Here is an 18,766-nt window from a genome sequence, read left to right on the forward strand (position 1 = left end):
GGGAACAGCAGGTAGGGTTCCTCCTGGGGTTGATCTAAGGGTCCTCAGAAGAAAGGCATGTCCATGTGTGGTTCTGACTGTAGCACCATCTGGAGTTTGATTGCTGTTAGCCATTCTGATGGGTTGTAACACTGGTTTGCCTCCACCAGATGTTGCATTTTGATGAATGCTGTACCTTGGTATCTGGGACAAGGTTCCCAATATGAAGTGTCTATGTTGTCTGGGGTAAATACCTGAGATTCATCATCTCGTGCCAGGAAAATTTTGGACATGGACACACATGAGGAATTTAGGAGTGGAGGTTTAACAGGCAAAAGAAAGAGAAAGCAAAAGAAAGGAAAACAGATCTCTCTCTAGTGAGAGAGAGGGGACTTCCAAGAGGAAAAGACCAATTTTTTAATGTAAAGTTATTTAGGTTCTCTATTTGCTCTCGAGGGAATTTTGATGGTTTGTGTTTTTCATGGAATTTGTCCATTATATCTAAGCTGTAAAAGCACAGGCTGGGAGTGGTGGTTCATACCTGTAATCTCAGCACTTTGGCAGGCTGAGGCGGGCAGATTGCCTGAGGTCAGGAGTTCAAAACCAGCCTGGCCAACATGCCAAAACCCGGTCTCTACTAAAAATACAAAAATTAGCTAGGTTTGGTGGCACGCACCTGTAACCCCAGCCACTTGGGAGGCTAGGGCAGGAGAATAGTTTGAACCCGGGAGGTGGAGGTTGCAGTGGGCTGAGATGGTGCCACTGCACTCCAGCCCGGGAGACAGAGATAGACACTGTCTGAAAAAAAAAAAAAAATTTATTGGCATAATAATGTTCATTTTACTTATCCTTTTAATGTCTAAAAGATCTGTATTGTGGTCCTCATATTCTTTTTTTATTATAAAAGAGATAGGGTCTCACTATGTTCCCCTGCTGGTCTCAAACTCCTGGATTCAAGTGACCCTCCCACCTAAGACTCAAGTAGATGAGAGTATAGGCACACGTCACTGTGCCTGCATCTCTCATTGGTAAACTGTATATTCTCTTTATCATGTAGGCAGAAGATTAGTACATATAAAATATCTTTTTCTCATTTATACTCTTTTAAAAAGTTAATTGTTTAACTTTTCTTTTCTTTTTTTTCTGAGACAGAGTTTCACTCTTGTTGCCTAGGCTAGAGTGCAACTTCACAACCTCAGCTCACTGCAACCTCCGCCTAAGTGAGACCTCCTGAGTAGCTAGGTCTACAGGTGCCCGCCACCATGCTTGGCTAATTTTTTTTGTGTTTTTAGTAGAGACAGGGTTTCACCATGTTGGCCAGGCTGGTCTCAAACTCCTGACCTCAGGTGATCCACCTGCCTCAGCCTCCCAAAGTGCTGGGATTACAGGTGTGAGCCACTGCTCCTGGACTTAACTTTTGAGACAGTGTTGCACTCTGTCACCCAGGCTGGAATACAGTGGTGCAATTTTCTTGGTTTGAGAAAAGCTGATAGAATGGTCACTCTTTTTTTTTTCTTTTGTAAGACAGAGTCTCACTCTGTTGCCTACACTAGAGTGCAGTGAAGTGATCATGGCTCAACCTCCCAGGTCAAGTGATCCTCCCACCTCAACCTCCCAAGTAGCTGTGACCACAGGCATGTGTCACCATGCCTGGCTACTTTTAAAAAATATTTGTGGCGGGGCATGGCAGCTCACGCCTGTAATCCCAGGACTTTGGGAGGCCGAGGCGGGTGGATCATGAGGTTAGGAGTTCAAGACCAGCCTGCTAACATGGTGAAACCCCATCTCTACTACAAGTACAAAAAATTAGCCAGGCGTGGTGGCAGTAACCTGCAATCCCAGCTACTTGGGAGGCTGAGGCAGCAGAATCACTTGAACCTGGGAGGCAGAGGTTGCAGTGAGCTGAGATCGCACCACCGCACTCCAGCCTGGTTGACAGCGTAACACTCCGTCTCAAAAAAAAAAAAAAAAAATTTGTAGGCTGGGCACAGTGGCTCACATCTGTAATCAGGAGTTTGAGACGAGCCTGATTAATTAACATGGCAAAACCCTGACTCTATTAAAAATACAAAAAAAAAAAAAAATTTAGCAGGGCATGGTGGCACACGCCTGTAATCCCAGCTACTTGAAGGGGCTGAGGCAGAATAGCTTGAATTCAGGAGGCGGAGATTGTAGTGAGCCGAGATCGCGCCCCTGCATTCTAGCCTGGGCGACAGTGAGACTCCATCTCAAGAAAAAAAGAGAAAAAACAAAACAAAACAAAAAAGTTCATTCCATTGTTTTCTGTTGTCTTCTGGCCTATAGGACTTCTGACAAATTGGCTGTCATTCTTTTTTTTTTTTTTTTTTGAGACGGAGTTTTGCTCTTGTTGCCCAGGCTGAAGTGCAATGGCACGACCTCGGCTCACCTCAACCTCCGCTTCCCAGGTTCAAGTGATTCTCTTGCCTCAGCCTCCCGAGTAGCTGGGACTACAGGCATGCGCCACCACACCCGGCTAATTTTGTATCTTTAGTAGAGACAGGATTTCACCATATTGGCCAGGTTGGTCTCCAACTCCTGACCTCAGGTGATCCACCCACCTTGGTCTCCCAAAGTGCTGGGATTACAGGCATGAGCCACGGCGCCCATCCAGGCTTTCATTTTTATCTGTTACTCTACACAAAATGTGCTTTGGTGTGGTTTTCTTAATGCTTCTACTGTTTGGAATTTGTTAATTTTGTCTGTACATAATTTTCACCAAATCTGGAAATTTTTTGGTTTTATTTAAATATTTTTTCTCTCTCTGCTCTCCCACTCTTTCTTTCTGAAACTCTACTTGTATGTTTGGTAGACCACCTGATATTTCCTGCAGCTCTACAAAGCATTCTTCAATTAATAAATGTAGGTCATTTTTCTCTGTGCTTTGTTTTAGATAGTTTCTTTTGTTGTGTCTGCAAGTTCAGTCTTTTTTTTTCTTCTATATTATCAAATCTGCTGTTAATCTCATCTGATGTAAATATCGGAGATATTTTTCATCTCTGTAAGTTTTCATTTGGGCCTTTATATATATTCTTTTTCTCTCCTCATCACGTTTTTCTTTAAATCCTTAATCATATGTATAAGATGTATAGTAGCTACATTAAAGTTCTTTTTTTTTTTTTTTTTGGTTGAAATGGGGTCTTGCTATATTGCCCAGGCTGGAATTGAACTCCTGGGCGTAAGTGATCCTCCCACCTCAGCCTCCCAAAGTGCTGGGATTACAGGTGTGAGCCCCCATACCTGGCTTAAGGTTCTTTTCTATTCTTTTTTTTTTTTTTCTGAGACAGAGTTTTGCTCTTGTTGCCCAGGCTGGAGTGCAATGGCATGATCTTGGCTCACTGCAACCTCTACCTCCCAGATTCAAGTGATTCTCCTGCCTTAGCCTCCCGAGTAGCTGGGATTACAGGCACCCGCCACCATGCCTGACTAATTTTTTGTGGAGACAGGGTTTCACCATGTTGGACAGGCTGGTCTCGAACTCCTGACCTCAGGTTATTCACCTGCCTGGGCCTCCCAAAGTTCTGAGATTACAGGCATGAGCCACTGTGCCAGGCTGGTTCTTTTCTATTCTATTTCACTGTCATTCTGGGGTTTTTTCCTATTGATTGATTACCCCTCCTCGGCTTACTGGTCATGTAAGTTGGTATTTTTGCACACTTGATAATTACTGATTAAATGCAAGGCTTTGTGACTTATTTTTCTGGGTAATGGGTTTTGTTTGAAGGATGCTCCTTTATTCCTTTAAAGGGTATTTGGTGTTAGTGTGGTGCACAATTAAGTAACTTGCTGATCAGTTTGATTCTTCCAAGGCTTGCTTTATACTTTGTTATGGAGGCTCCAGAATAGTTTTTTTTTTTTTTTTTTTGAGACGGAGTCTGGCTCTGTCTCCCAGGCTGGAGTGCAGTGGCCGGATCTCAACTCACTGCAAGCTCCGCCTCCCGGGTTTACACCATTCTCCTGCCTCAGCCTCCGGAGTAGCTGGGACTACAGGTGCCGCCACCTCGCCCGGCTAGTTTTTTGTATTTTTTAGTAGAGATGGGGTTTCACCGTGTTAGCCAGGATGGTCTCGATCTCCTGACCTCGTGATCCGCCCGTCTCGGCCTCCCAAAGTGCTGGGATTACAGGCTTGAGCCACCGCGCCCGGCCCAGAATAGTTTTTATTCTGAGACTAAATTAGTCCCACTACTCTTCACATTGGCTGGTGGGAATACAAATCATGAATTTTGTGAATTATTCAGTCAACTGCTTTCTGAAGGTTCCATCTTGGGCTTTGTGGAGTTTCATCTCATTCATGCACAGATTACTATATAGGCAAAAAACCAAGGGGCTCTCTGTAGATCTCTGTGCAGTTCCAACCTTTTCAGCACTTTGCCTTACTCTTCTCAGACTGTCATCTCTGTCTCTAGTCAGTAAGGTTGGCAGTTTCTGTTTCGGTTCTCTTTCCCTTGCTATAGCTAGAAACTGTACCTAAGCAGTAAGCCAGGGCAACTGTAGGGATCACCTTGTTTTTTCCCCTTCTCTCAGAGATAACAGTCCCATGTTGCCTGTTGTTCGATGTCAAAAACTGTGGTTTCATATATTTTATCTAATTTTCTCACTGTTTATGGCAGGAGGGCAATTCCTGCGGCAGTTAATCTTTCATGGGCGGGAGGAGAATACTCTAGCAGCTAACATTTATGGAATACCCGGTGGGTGTCAGGTCCTGTTCTTTTTTTTTGAGACAGAGTCTGGCTCTGTCGCCCAGGCTGGAGTGCGGTGGCCGGATCTTAGCTCACTGCAAGCTCTGCCTCCTGGGTTCCCGCCATTCTCCTGCCTCAGCCTCCCGAGTAGCTGGGACTACAGGCGCCTGCCACCTCGCCCGGCTAGTTTTTTGTATTTTTTAGTAGAGACGGGGTTTCACTGGGTTAGCCAGGATGGTCTCAATCTCCTGACCTTGTGATCCGCCCGTCTCGGCCTCCCAAAGTGCTGGGATTACAGGCTTGAGCCACCGCGCCCGGCTGTCAGCTCCTGTTCTAACCACGTTACATACAACATCTCATTCAAAACAACAAAGCTGTGAGGGAAGTACTGATACCTTTGTTTTGCAGACAAGAAACCTGAGGCTCTGCAGGATTAAGTAACTAGCCCAAAATACAATCGCTGGTACAATAAGAGGCAGAAATAGGTGTCACATCACAGTAGCCTAAACTCTAAACTATTGTACAATGATTATATTGTACCTCTGAAGAGGGAAGAATGAAAAAGTCAAGGGGTAAGGAGGGTTTTTGGCATGTAATAAGATAAAGCAAGAACCAAGGGCAGCAAATAATTTGAACAGACATTTTGCACAAGAAAATAAACAAATGGCTGGGCACAGTGACTCACACCTATAATTCCAGCAGTTTGGGAGGCCAAGGCAGGAGGATCACTTGAGCCTGGGAATTAGAGACCAGACTGGGCAATGTAGCAAGACTCCATCTCTACCAAAAAAAATAAGCCAGGCATGGTAGCACATGCCTGTAGTCCCAGCTATGCAGGAAGCTTAGGTGGGAGAACTGCTTGGGCCCAGGAGGATGAGGCTGCAATGAGCCATGACCATGCCACTGCACTCCAGCCTGACTGACAAAGCGAGACCCTTTCTTAAAAACAAACAAAAAAAAAGCACAAGAAAAGATACTCAACATCGTTAGTCACCAGGGGAAAGCAAATCAAAACAACACAATGAGATACTACTTCACAGCCACTGTGATGGCTGTAACAAAAAAGACAAAGGACAAGTGTTTTCAAGAATGTGGAAAATTCCCTCATACATTGCTGGTGGGATTGTAAAACACTGCAGCTACTTAAAAATATAGTCTGGCAGTTCCTCAAAAGGTTAAAAGCAGAATTGTCATATGCCCTAGACAATTCCACTCCTATATATATATACTCAAGAGAAATGCAACCATAAATTCACACAAAAAAACTGTACACAAATGTTCACAGTAGCACTATTCATGATAGCCAAATGTGGAGGCAACCCAAAAGTCCATCAACTGGTAAATAAACAAAATGTAGTATATCCAAAAAAGGAGTATTATTTGGCAATGCCAAGGAATGATGAATGGTTCACATGTGCTAAAACACAGATGAAACTTTAAAACATTACACTAAGTGAAAAGGGCTAGTCATAGAAGGCATAACAAAGTATAAAGCAAGCCTTGGAAGAATCAAACTGTTTAGCAAGTTACTTAGCTATGCACTAGACACAATAGTGTATGATTTTCTTTTCTTTTCTTTTTTTTTTTTGAGATGAAGTCTTGCTCTGTTGCCTAGGCTGGAGTGCAGCAGTGTGATTTCAGCTCACTGCAACCTCCATCTCCCGGGTTCAAGTGACTCTCCTGCCTCAGCCTCTTGAGGAGCTGGGATTACAGGCACACACCACCACGCCCGGCTAATTTTTGTATTTTTAGTAGAGACGGGGTTTCACCATATTGGCCAGGCTGGTCTTGAACTCCTGACCTTGGGATCTGCCCGCCCTGGTCTCCCAAAGTGCTGGGATTACAGGCGTGAGCCATGGCGCCTGGCCGATTCTATTTTTATGACATGTCCAGAATAGGCAAATCTACAGAGACAAAAAGCAGACTACTTGTTAAAATAGCATTAGTCTAAAAAAAAAAGAGAAAAGTGGACTAGCGGGTGTCAAGGGCTGAGGAGGAACGGGGAGTGACTGATAATAGGTATGGGTTGTCAGGTGGGGTGTGGGGTGATGAAAATGGAATTAGATAATGGTGATGGCTGTACAACCTTGTAGATTTACTTAATTAATTAATTAATTGACTTTTAGACAGGTCTCACTCTGCTGTCCAGGCTGGAATGCAGTGGCATGATCACAGCTTACTATAACCTCATGCTCTAAGCTCAGGTGATCCTCCTGCCTCAGCCTCCTGAGTAGCTATGACTACAAGCATGTGCCACCACGTCTAGCTAGCTAATTATATTTTATTTTGTAGAGATGGGGTCTTGCTGTGTTGCCCAGGTCTCAAACCCCTGGCGTCAAGTGATCCTCCTATCTCAACCTCTCAAAGTGCTGGAATTACAGGCATGAGCCACCACACTAAGCCTTGTACACATTAAAAGGGGTGAATTTTATGGCATGTGAATTATACCTCAATAAAGATGTTATTTTAAAAAAACACAGGTACGGTGGCTCATGCCTGTGATTCCCAGCACTCTGAGAGGTCGAGGAGGATCTCTTGAGCCTAGGAGGTCAAGGGTGCAGTAAGCTGTGATTGTGCTGCTGCATTCCAACCTGGGTGACAGAGCGAGAACCTGCCTTAAAACAAAAACAAAAACAAAACAAAACAAGGGAAAATTAATAATCTTTCTTGTCCTGTTTCAGCCTTCCTAGGCTAAGTATTTGCCATTTTAAGATCTTACAATACAACAAAGTTGAATGAAGCCAAGTAGCTAAAGAGAGACATAAGCCCATTCCTGCCTCAATTTTCAAATCCCACAACACCAAGGACATACCTCCAGGTTACCTTTCAAGCTGCACAGGACAATGTTTACTTACCACTGCGTGGCCGGCTTTTCCTGAGCCGGTAACAGTCAAGGCAGACCCCAAATCCACATTTGCGACAAACCCAGTGGATGTTGAAGAGAGTTGTTTCACACACATCACACATCTCCCGTACACCACGCACGGCTCGCTTCCATGCCACTTTCTCTGGTGGAAAGACAAAACAGAATTGGCATTGATCATCCTGACCAATAGCAAAAGACCCCAGACCCACTGATTCCCTACTCAAGTTATTTTGTTCAGCAATAAAACTCAAAGATTCACGAAGTCTGTGTTTCTATAATTGTGGGAGAAACTAAATACAAGAATTTCTAGTATTTCTGAACAAACTGACTGTACAACTTATTTATAATTTTTTTTTTTTTGAGATGGAATCTCGCCCTGCCACCCAGGCCGGAGTGCAACGGCACAATCTTGGCTCACTGCAACCTCCGCCTCCCGGGTTCAAATGATTTGCCTGCCTCAGCCTCCCAAGTAGCTGGGATTACAGGCACCCGCCACCAAGCCCAGCTAAATTTTGTATTTTTAGTTGAGAAGGGGTTTCACCATGTTGGTTAGGCTGGTCTCGAACTCCTGACCTCATGATCTGCCTGCCTCTGCCTCCCAAAGTTCTGAGATTACAGGCATGAGCCACTGTGCCCAGCTGGAATTGAAAAATTTTTAACTGAGGGAGTTTCAAAATAAGAGGATTCCTCTCTTGAAATTTAGAATATAGGGCCAGGCATGGTGGCTCACGCCTGTAATCCCAGCACTTTGGGAGGCCGAGGCAGGCGGATCACGAGGTCAGGAGATTAAGACCATCCTGGCTAACACAGTGAAATCCTGTCTCTACTAAAAATACAAAAAATTAACTAGGCATGGTGGTGGGCGCCTGTAGTCCCAGCTACTTAGGAGGCTGAGGCAGAATGGTGTGAACCCAGGAGGTGGAGGTTGGAGTGAGCCAAGATCACGCCACTGCACTCCAGACTGGGCGACAGAGTGAGACTCCGTCTCAAAAAAAAAAAAAACAAACAAACGAAATTTAGGATATAATTTCACAGTATAATTTTTCTTAGTCTGGAAAATAGGGCATAGTATCTTACAGACATGGAAATATTTGAAATGCATGAATAATGTGGGTTCTAGGTATGAAACATGGCACCTAGTAGCACACCATCTATTTACAAACCATATAGCTTATTAATAGAAATTGGTTCAAAGCAAACTGAAAATACTCAGAATGAAGCAAACCCAAATGGGAATTTAAATAGATGTTATGGCTGTTGTGCTACAAAAATGAAAGGCAAGCAGAGAAGGAGATTTTGGTTAATTGCCAAAGACTGAAAGAATGAGGTCTGCTGGATATAGTTAAGGTCTCAACTACAGGTTGCTACAAAGAGAAATCTTATCAGTCTTAATTCATTCATAGAAAATGCCATCTGCCACTGTCCCCAATCCTCCCTTTAAGTGAAAGAAAATAGAAGTTTTTCACTAGGAGCACCTGGAAGACAAGTGAGAAGGTGACTTACGGTGTGGCTCCACCATCATCATAGCCTCCTTCTCAGACATTACGAGCTGGCAGAACTGGTCCCCAACATTGGCCAGGATGTATTTTGAGGTCTCTAGATCTATCCCTTCTGCTAGGGAGGAAGAGGGAATCCACAGGTTCATGGCATCAGGGTCACTTTGCTGGGGGCTTAGGAACCCCTCCACACGGAGTACCCCCTTTCGAGTGAAGATCAACCTGAGACATGATCAAATACATGGTAAATTGCAGTAGCAATGCAAACTAACACACACCTAAACTGAGACAACAGGAATCAGACTAAGAATTTTCACCAAAGTTGACCAAAACAGTATGCATTCTCTGCTAATAGTAAAGCTTGTTAACATAACATTTAGTAGGTCTAGATTCTTTAAAAAGTTGTCCCAGAGTTGCTCTTAGTTCTTCCATTTACCTGTTTTACACCTGCACCCATACTGCCGAATGCGACCAGAGAAAAACACAGACCCACTTTCCAGTTTTGTTTTGTTTTTTTAATACAGAGTCTTGCTCTGTCACCCAGGCTGGAGTGCTGTGGCATGATCTTGGCTCACTGCAACCTCCACTTCCCGGGTTCGATCAATTCTCCTGCCTCAGCCTCTTGAGTAGCTGGGACTACAGGTGCAAGCCACCAGCTAATTTTTGTAATTTTAGTAGAGACAGGGTTTTACCACGTTGCCCAGGCTGGTCTTGAACTACTGATGTCAAGTAATCTGCCTGCCTTGGCCTTTCAAAGTGCTGGGATTACAGGCATGAATCACACCACTCCCGGCCAACACAGAGCCACTTTCGTTATAACTATTTATTTTTTGGAGACAAAGTTGCGCTCTGTCATCCAGGCTGGAGCACAGTGGTGCCATCACAGCTCACTGCAGCCTTGACCTCCTGGGCTCAAACAATCCTGCCACCTCAGCTTCTCAAGTAGCTGGGACTACAGGCACATGCCACCACATCCAGCTAATTTTTTATTTTATTTTATTTTTTTGAGACAGAGTGTCGCTCTGCCACCCAAGCTGGAGTGTAGTGGCGCGATCTCGGCTCACTGCAAGCTCCTCCTCTGGGGTTCACGGCATTATCCTGCCTCAGCCTCCCCAGTAGCTGGGACTACAGGCGCCTGACACCACGCGCAGCTAATTTTTTGTATTTTTAGTAGAGACGGGGGTTTCACCGTGTTAAGCCAGGATGGTCTCGAACTCCTGACCTTGTGATCCGCCTGCCTCAGCTTCCCAAAGTGCTGGAATTACAGGCGTGAGCCACTGCGCCTGGCCTAATTTTTCATTTTTTAAAACTGTTTGTAGAGACAGAGTCTTGCCATGTTGCCCAGGCCAATCTCAAATACCTGGGCTTAAGCGATCTGCCCACCTCGGCCTTCCAAAGTGTCCGGATTATAGGCATGAGACACTGTGCCTGGACTTTTAACACTTTAAATTCATGTCTGCTTACCTCAGGTGAGTCCTTAATATTGCCTGACAGTCACGATACAGTTTCTTGGTACACTCCCTCTCCTAGATGCCTATTTTCATACCTTCCTTCTATTCATACCTCCAATATTACTCCCCCCGTGAGGACCTTGCTTTCTATTCCACTGAGAAAACAGGAGCCAGAAGACAACTTCCACAAGCTCCCACCATGACACTACCGCACTTACCTGCAACTTGGCCCACGTATTCTGTATGATTTCCTGCTGCTCTGAACCAGCAAAGGCCAATATCTCCTGCTACATCCTATCACTTTTCTGTAACTCAAAGACATTTCTCCACTAAATCTCTCCTCTCTTTTCAATATCATCTATTTTCTTCTCTATCAGATCACTGTTGCCAGCATATAAATTCGCTCCAATTTCTACCACAAAAATCCTCTCAAGCCATACCCTCCCTCCATTTATCTGCTTGAGCAAAGTTTCTCTGAAGAGCTGTCTATACTCGACCAGGCATGGTGGCTCACGCCTGTAATCCCAGCACTTTGGGAGGCTGAAGTGGGCAGATCACGAGATCAGGAGATTGAGACCATCCTGGCTAACACGGTGAAATCTCGTCTCTACTAAAAATACAAAAAATTAGCCAAGCGTGGTAGTGGGCGCCTGTAGTCCCAGCTACTCGGGAGGCTGAGGCAGGAGAATGGCGCGAACCCAGGAGGCAGAGCTTGCAGTGAGCTGAGATTGCACCACTGCACTCCAGCCTGGGCAACAAAGCGAGACTCCATCTCAAAAAAAAAAAAAAAAGAGTTGTCTATACTCATTGCCATAGGTTCCTTTCCCTTAAATTTTCTTCCCTACAATCAGGCACTTCCCCTACTAATCTACCAAAACTATTTTGATAAGGTAATTCTACCTTGCTAAATCAGTCACTTCTAGTTCATATGTAACATGACCTGTCAGCAACATTTTTACTTTTTTATTAAAAATTGTTTTGTGCCGGGCACGGTGGCTAACACCTATAATCCCAGCACTTTGGGAGGCTGAGGCAAGCCAATCACCTCAGGTTAGGAGTTCAAGACCAGCATGGCCAACGTGGTGAAACCCTATCTCTACCAAAAATACAAAAAATTAGCCGAGCATGGTGGCGCGCACCTGTAATCCCAGCTACTCAGGAGACTGAGGCAGCAGAATCGCTTGAACCCAGGAGGCAGAGGTTGCAGTGAGTCAAGACCATGCCAGCCTGGGCAATAGGCAAGACTGCAGCCTGGGCAACAGGGCAAGACTCCATCTCAAAAAAAAAATTATTATTATTATTTTTTTTTGTAGAGACAGGGTCTCACTACATTGTTCAGGATGGTCTCAAACTGCTGGCCTCAAGTGATCCTTCAACCTTAGCCTCCCAAAGTCCTGGCATTACAAGCATGAGCTATCACCCCCATCCAAGTCAGCAACACTTGACACAGTTCATTATTCCTTCCTGGAAATACTTTCTTTAGTGTCTTCTGGGATACCTCACTGCCCAGTTTTCCTGCTATTTCACTAGCTGTTCTTTCTCAGTCTCCTTTACTAGTTGCTTCCATCTTTCTCACCTCTAAACATTGGAGAGTACTAGAGTTTGGTCCCTGGACTGCTATTCTTCTTTATCTATCCTCTGATCTCACTTAGATTGATAGCTTTAAATACCTGGTGATATCCAAATGTATATCTTCAGTAGGACCCCTCCCCCTAACTCTAGAGCTGTATCTCCAGCTGCCTTCTCAGTATCTCACCTTTGAAAATCTAACAGGCATCTCAAATTTAACATGGCCAAGTTAAAACTCCCCCTTTTCCTCCCCAAACCTGCTTTTCCCTAAAGAATCTCTTTATCAGTAAATGGCAATCTCATTCTTCCTATTTTTAGGCCAAAAGACATACCTAGAACCAGACACAGAATCATCCTTAAGTCCTTTCTTTCATACTTCACATCTAATTCATCAGAAAATTATATCTGCTCTATCTTCAACCACTTCTCATCATGTCCATCACTATCTCCCTGGTCCAAGCCCCATTATTTCTCACTTGGATAATTCCAACAGCCTCCTAACTTCTCTGCTTCTGCCCTTGCCTCTACATAACCTATTCTCAAGAAGGTGGCCAAAGTGGCCTTTTAAAACATTAATCAGTGTCACTCATCAGTTCAAGGCCTCCAATGACTTCTCATCAGAGTAAAAACCAAGGCCTTTGGAATAGCCTTTTAAAATTTGGTCCCATCATTAACTCATTCACCTCAACTCCTTTTCCTTCTTTGCTTATTCTATTTTAGCAACCTAACTTTAAGGACACACCAGAAATATTCCAGCTTTGGGATGCTTGCAACTGTCTGGAATACCTGTCACAGTATGGTGTATTCCTTCACCTCCTGCAGGCTGTTCTTCAACTCTCACTTTCTCAAATCATCCTGTTTAAAACTGGAGCCTCTCTAGCCTCCTCACACTTCAATCTTCTTCCTTATTTTTCTCATAGTTATGATCAGCTGACATATCATTTTTTATTTTTCTTTTAGAGAGGGCCTTGCATTGTTTCTAAGGTTGGAGTGCAGTGGTACAATCAAGGCTCAATGCACCCTCGACCTCCCGGGCTCAAGTGATCCTCCCACCTCAGCCTCCTGAGTAGCTGGAATTACAGGTGTGTGCCACCACACTCGGCTAATTTTTAAAGTTTTCTGTAGAGACAAGGTCTCACTATGTTGCCCATGCTGGTCTCAAGTGATCCTTCTGCTTCGGCCTCCCAAAGTGCTGGAATTAAAGGCGTGTAATCATGCTTGGCCTTTTTCCTTATTTACTGTCTGCCTCCCCAACCTTCTGAGGGCTGAAATTTGATTTTTTTGTTGTTCACTGCTGAATACTCAATGGCCAGAACAAGGGTTAGCACACATTAAATGCTCAATAAACATTTGCTAAGTGAATCCACACCATATTGATAAACCATTTAGATTTACTTTAAAATTAAAGATTCTTGAAAGGTCACTCAGAAGAAACTCCCCTTCTAAGTTTATCAAGCAGAAGGAAAGTAACTAAAGAGATGTTGTTTGGTAAAAGCAGATGATATTCCCAGATTTTCATCAGTTATATCTACTTCAAAGATGTTTCACATTATCTCCAAATCTTATTTCCCCTTCTTTTTAACATGACTCAAGTTACTCTAGCACTGAGGAGGAATAAGCAGTCAGGCAGATCCATAATATGAAATGCAGTCCTTCTGCTTATAATAGTGGTTTCAAATAGAACCAACCCAAGTTAGGAATAACTCAGGGAATAGCACAGAGCTACAGCTAAAACTGCTCAATTTCAATTCTCCAAGGACAAAACCACATGTCATTTTACGATCCAAACAACTAAGTGACTACTATGCTAGAGTCTCTTCACAGACACTGAGAGCAAAGCAGTTGAGGAAAGCAAAGACCAAGACGATGAAACATGTTTATAGACTTTTAGAGAAAGAGTGGAAGTTATATGTCACTAGTGAAAAGTGGCAAACGAGGAAAACAGGAGTCTGGGTACCTCCGGAAGTGAAAGAAACGGCAGGCTACAGTAGAATCATCTTGCTCCTGTTCCTTAAACTTCCGGTACCGCTCCAGGCGGCATTCACGACACTTGTGCAGATGAGGTGCCACGTTGATGCATGACCCATCCTGTAGGAAGGGCTCTCCAGATTGTTTCAGCTTCTTCACTTTGCTTACATCTTTCAGCACTGACTGGCCAACTGTGGCAAGGGGAACAGAAGAAAAGTTTGTCATGGGGTGTAAACAGGAACCAATAGCATGATTCTTTTGGGGACAGACATTTGTCCTGACCTAGGGTGCTACTTCTTTCTCTGCTTGGGCATGTACCTATTATGTCCATTCTTGAAGGGAAAGCAAGGAGCAAAGAAGCTTCCATTGGGAGCTAAGAACCATGCAGAACTTGTGGGAAGTGCCACGCTAAGGCGAAACAACTTTGCATATGGGTGTGAAAAACACAAGAAGGCAGAATATAGCCATCACCTGCCTCTAGTCTCCCACGATATGGCTATTCTGTTCATCAGGACCTCTTGAGCTCCCACAACATAGCAATTCCTATTGAAAACAGACGCTTTTACCACAAGACTCTGTTTTACATGCTTCTGGACCATAACCTCACACCACAGAAGTTAATGGATTTTGATAGAGCTGTTAAAATCCTTATGTAGGTTTCAGAGAGAAGCAAACTGAGGGGTGATTCTCTCTGCTTCATCACGTCTACAAATGTCTGCTATGTGGGAATGGATACCAGTTCCCAGTAACCCCTCTGAAGTAAAGAGGATGAGCCAAAGTGAAGTAAAAAGGGATGAGACAAATGCAAAGAAATAGTTCCTGACCAAAAATAACTGACCGCCAAGGAAGATCAAGAGTCCTCCTTTGGGGTATTATCATTATATGGGACAGATACCCCTCTTACAGTGCTGGTTTAGATGCAATCCTGCCCTGAACCAGGTCTGACGAGGGGCCTCTGCCAGGTCCTCTTGGCTCTGTAATTCTATGAGATTACAGAACTCTCCATCAAAGTGAGGGCTTCTGCTGTACAAGAACACAACAGGCATTTGAGCCCAGTGCCAGAGCAAAGCCCAAATACAGCCCCAGCAGGATCACCTTTCAGGGGGGCGGTCCGAGGCCGGCCCTTGGGGGCCTGTTTCCCTTTGCTTTTGCCCAGCAACAGCTCAGCACTGCGCTCCCCATTGGGGCCCAGCTTCCCCATCAGGTGCTCCGGAATCCCCTTCAGGCCTGTCTTAGCCTGCAGCTGTTCCTCAGAGTCACTCAAATCTGACAGGTCACTGTTGGTGCTGGAGTCCGAGTCCTGTCTGCAAGCCAAGCTTCGCTCATCCAGTGAGAACCTTTTCACAGCTTCAAAAGGAGCTTTGTTCTCCTGTGAAAAATCTGCCGGGGAGGACAGAAAGCCGCCTGAGTGCCTGCCAAAGACGTTACTAAAGGTTTTGAGGAGGGGATTGTCCTGCTGCCCAGGGCCCACAGTTGGCCTCTCCTCTGTGGGGCTGGAGGAGAGAGTTGGCATCTCAATGGGCTGAGTGAGGCTGCTGGTGGGCGAGCTGGAGCGGCCATTCCCCATGGCAGAGAGGCTTGGGCCTCCAGTGGTAAGAGCTGAGCCCAGAACACCAGATACTAGCTTGGAGGAGTCAGTTGTAATGAAGAGGGGTTTCTTCTTTGCTAAAGATGCCGAATCTGCAGAGGAGTGAGACTCGGGCCAGCTGGGTGCCACCTTGGAGGTGACAGTGGTAGCAGAAGAGGAGCTACCTGATGCCTGAGATGCAAAACTGCTGAAAGGGCTGTGTTCAACTTTCTCCACAAATGCCAGGAAAGGATTAGAAGGCTCTTCTCGGGACAATTTGGGGGGCTGTAAAAATAGATTTTCATGATTCTCTGGGGTACGGGTATTTAGGAGGCTCCGTGGGAAGGCTGGAGTGAGGGTGGGCATGGACTCTGCAGGCACCTTCCGGTCCACAGAGCTGCCAGCCTTAGAGCCTGGCTTAGTGTCTGCTCCAAGAACGGATCTGCCTTTACACAGGCCTGAGCTCAGGCTCTCAAGGCTTTGTTTGAATGAGTCCCGACTAGAAGAATCATCTGCCAAACTCTCTGAAACAGTAGTGAAGTAGTTACTGGTAGGTAAAGTTTGGGACATGCATTGAAAAAACAAGTTTTTGGAGAGATCAGTGTCTTTCTGAGCCTCTTGTGCAGAGCTACAGCCAAAAGAGAAGCCCAAAGGTTTGTTCTCTGTGGCTAGAACACCATTAGACTGGCTCCTTCCACTTCCAAAAGTCAAAGGTTGCGATGAACTAGGGAGAGGTGCTCCAAATCCGGAAGAGGCCAGAATAGAATTTCTTGAATTCTGAAAGGAAGATAGTCTGAATTAGTGATGCTGGCTTCTTACGACAATCTAATGATCTCTTTCTTGGACCTCACTATCACCATATCAACATTTCTTGGGGGTCAAACAACTTTTCTCTTTTACAATTCCATGGATCTGCTCTTGTAACTGGAGTTCACCAGCAGTGGGAAGAAATCTGCAACAGACTACACTGAGGGTATCTTTAGCAAGGTGAACCAGAGATAGCAGGATGTCACTCATCCTGCCATTCCCTTGGTTGTTATCCAATTGGTTGTCACAGTGCTAGAAGGCCATGTAGGCTTTTTGGCATGTATTTGGAAGTGGAGAGCTCCTCTAAGGAATTGGAGAAAAGGGTTCCTGAATAGACACCAACTTTTACAGTGACCCCTGTAATATTAATATATCTCAATGACCTTGGGAACTACTGTTAAAGTTTTGATTTATTTGGGCTACTGTAAAATTGCCCATTTTACAAAAAGTGGCTTTAATCCTAGGACAAGCCTACTGCACATTAAAGAAAAGTGTTCTCCTCATTAATCTTAAAGTCCACAACATGGACCCTTTTGGATTTGGGCATCTATTTATGGGTTCAAGTCAACCTACAAGTTGAATATCTACTTCAATTAATGTTAGACATACAGATGCTAAAATCAAAGAAAGTAAGCTATTTACCAAGACCTTTGTTATAATTAGACTCTAATAAGAAACCAAAGAGGATAAACGTATATACTGATTATATCCCAAAAAAAGCTTTCAGTGTAACTGAAGAATGAAATAATAAAACACTCTCCTTTCCTTCTTTTACCTTCAAAATGTTAACTTCTGCTTGTGAATGACTGTATAAAGAATGGGGCCTGGCGCGGTGGCTCATGCCTGTAATTCCAGCACTTTGGGAGGCCGACGTGGGTGGATCACGAGGTCTGGAGTTCGAGACCATCCTGGCCAACATGGTGAAACCCTGTCTCTACTAAAAACACAAAAAATGAGCCGAGCATGGTGGCACGTGGCTGTAGTCCCAGCTACTCGGGAGGCTGAGGCAGGAGAATTGCTTGAACCCAGGAGGCAGAGGCAGAGGTTGCAGTGAACCCAGATCGCGCCATTGCACTCCAGCCTGGCGACAGAGCAAGACTCCGTCTCCCAAAAAAAAAAAAGGAAGAACTTTCCTATATATTAATGTACCCAGATATAGACAAGAGGGACACACATACACACACAGAGAGAGAGAGAGAGAGAGAGAGAGAGAGAAAAGAGACCCATAGGTAGGTATGAGCCCTTACTTAATATTTATTAATTTAATAAAACCCGGATCCTAGTACTCGCACACCATAGAATACTTTCAAGTAGTAGAGGATGATATACCTTAATATTCACTTTAAAACACTGAAAATAAAAATTATTCCATCACCACTTAATGGATATGAAGTTTTCCTTTTGGAGTGATGAAATTTCTGGATCTAGATAGTCTTTATAGCTTTGCAACACTGTAAATATACTAAATGCCACAGAATTGCACATTTTAAAGTCATAAGTTTTACATTATGTATATTTTACTACAATTAAAAAAAAAAGGATTCCCGAAAAACAAAACGGCTATTCTCTTATAAAGATGGGACAGAGTTTTAATTAAACTATTCTTTAAATACACAAGAGGAGTTAACATTCAGGCTTTCCTTGAGGGGTAGCATAGAGACATAAGAATCAAGCAGGCCAGGCCACCTAGGCTTGCCTCTGTCTGTGCTATAGAGACTACTTCAGGGTATCTCAGAGTTAAAAAATTAAAGCTCCTTTTTTCTTTATCTTCCTACTAACCAGTAAGCATTGACTTAAACTCTCTCCCCACAATAGAGAAAAAGAGAACAGACACAGCCCTGAGGTGCTACTGTTGCTTCACAGGCAGGATTTGGCCAGGAGCCTTGATACCTGCATGACTTCAAGGAACCAGCATGGGTAGCTCATGTTTCACTCCTAAAGTTACCCTTTAAAAATAAATACACACATGAATGAAAAATAATTTGGACGGTCTTTCATTTTCCTTCAAATGATTAAATTCCAAATCCTTTTCTTATAAAAAGGTGATGAGAAACTCATCTCAACCCAGTTTTTAGGGCAAGAAGTTTCCTGTTGGCTGTCTTTATTTTAGATCAGGCATTGTAATGAAAACATTAATTTCCACATATTTATTTATTTATTTATTTATTTATTTATTTATTTATTTATTTATTGAGACGGAGTCTCGCTCTGTCACCCAGGCTGGAGTGGTGGCACAATCTTGGCTCACTGCAACCTCCGCCTCCCGGGTTCAAGTGATTCTCCTGCCTCAGCCTCCCGGGTAGCTAGGATTACAGACACATGCCACCAAGCCCAGCTTCTTTTTGTATTTTTTTTTTTTTTTTTTT

At 44.1% G+C, this 18,766-nt stretch overlaps 1 protein-coding gene across 1 annotated transcript in view; it reads right to left on the reverse strand.

Annotated features, from left to right (window-relative positions):
• Nucleotides 1–18,766, reverse strand: part of KDM3B (lysine demethylase 3B) — an 85,593-nt gene that overhangs the window by 28,915 nt on the left and 37,912 nt on the right. The window contains exons 8-11 of the mRNA XM_023195414.1: nucleotides 15,122–16,370; nucleotides 14,016–14,217; nucleotides 9,046–9,260; nucleotides 7,532–7,684 (exon numbers count right to left, since the gene is read on the reverse strand). Coding sequence (XP_023051182.1) covers nucleotides 7,532–7,684; nucleotides 9,046–9,260; nucleotides 14,016–14,217; nucleotides 15,122–16,370 — 1,819 coding nt within the window. The remainder of the gene's footprint in view (nucleotides 1–7,531; nucleotides 7,685–9,045; nucleotides 9,261–14,015; nucleotides 14,218–15,121; nucleotides 16,371–18,766) is intronic.

Source organism: Piliocolobus tephrosceles, chromosome 4 (assembly GCF_002776525.5).
Source record: "Piliocolobus tephrosceles isolate RC106 chromosome 4, ASM277652v3, whole genome shotgun sequence".
NCBI lineage: Eukaryota > Metazoa > Chordata > Mammalia > Primates > Cercopithecidae > Piliocolobus > Piliocolobus tephrosceles.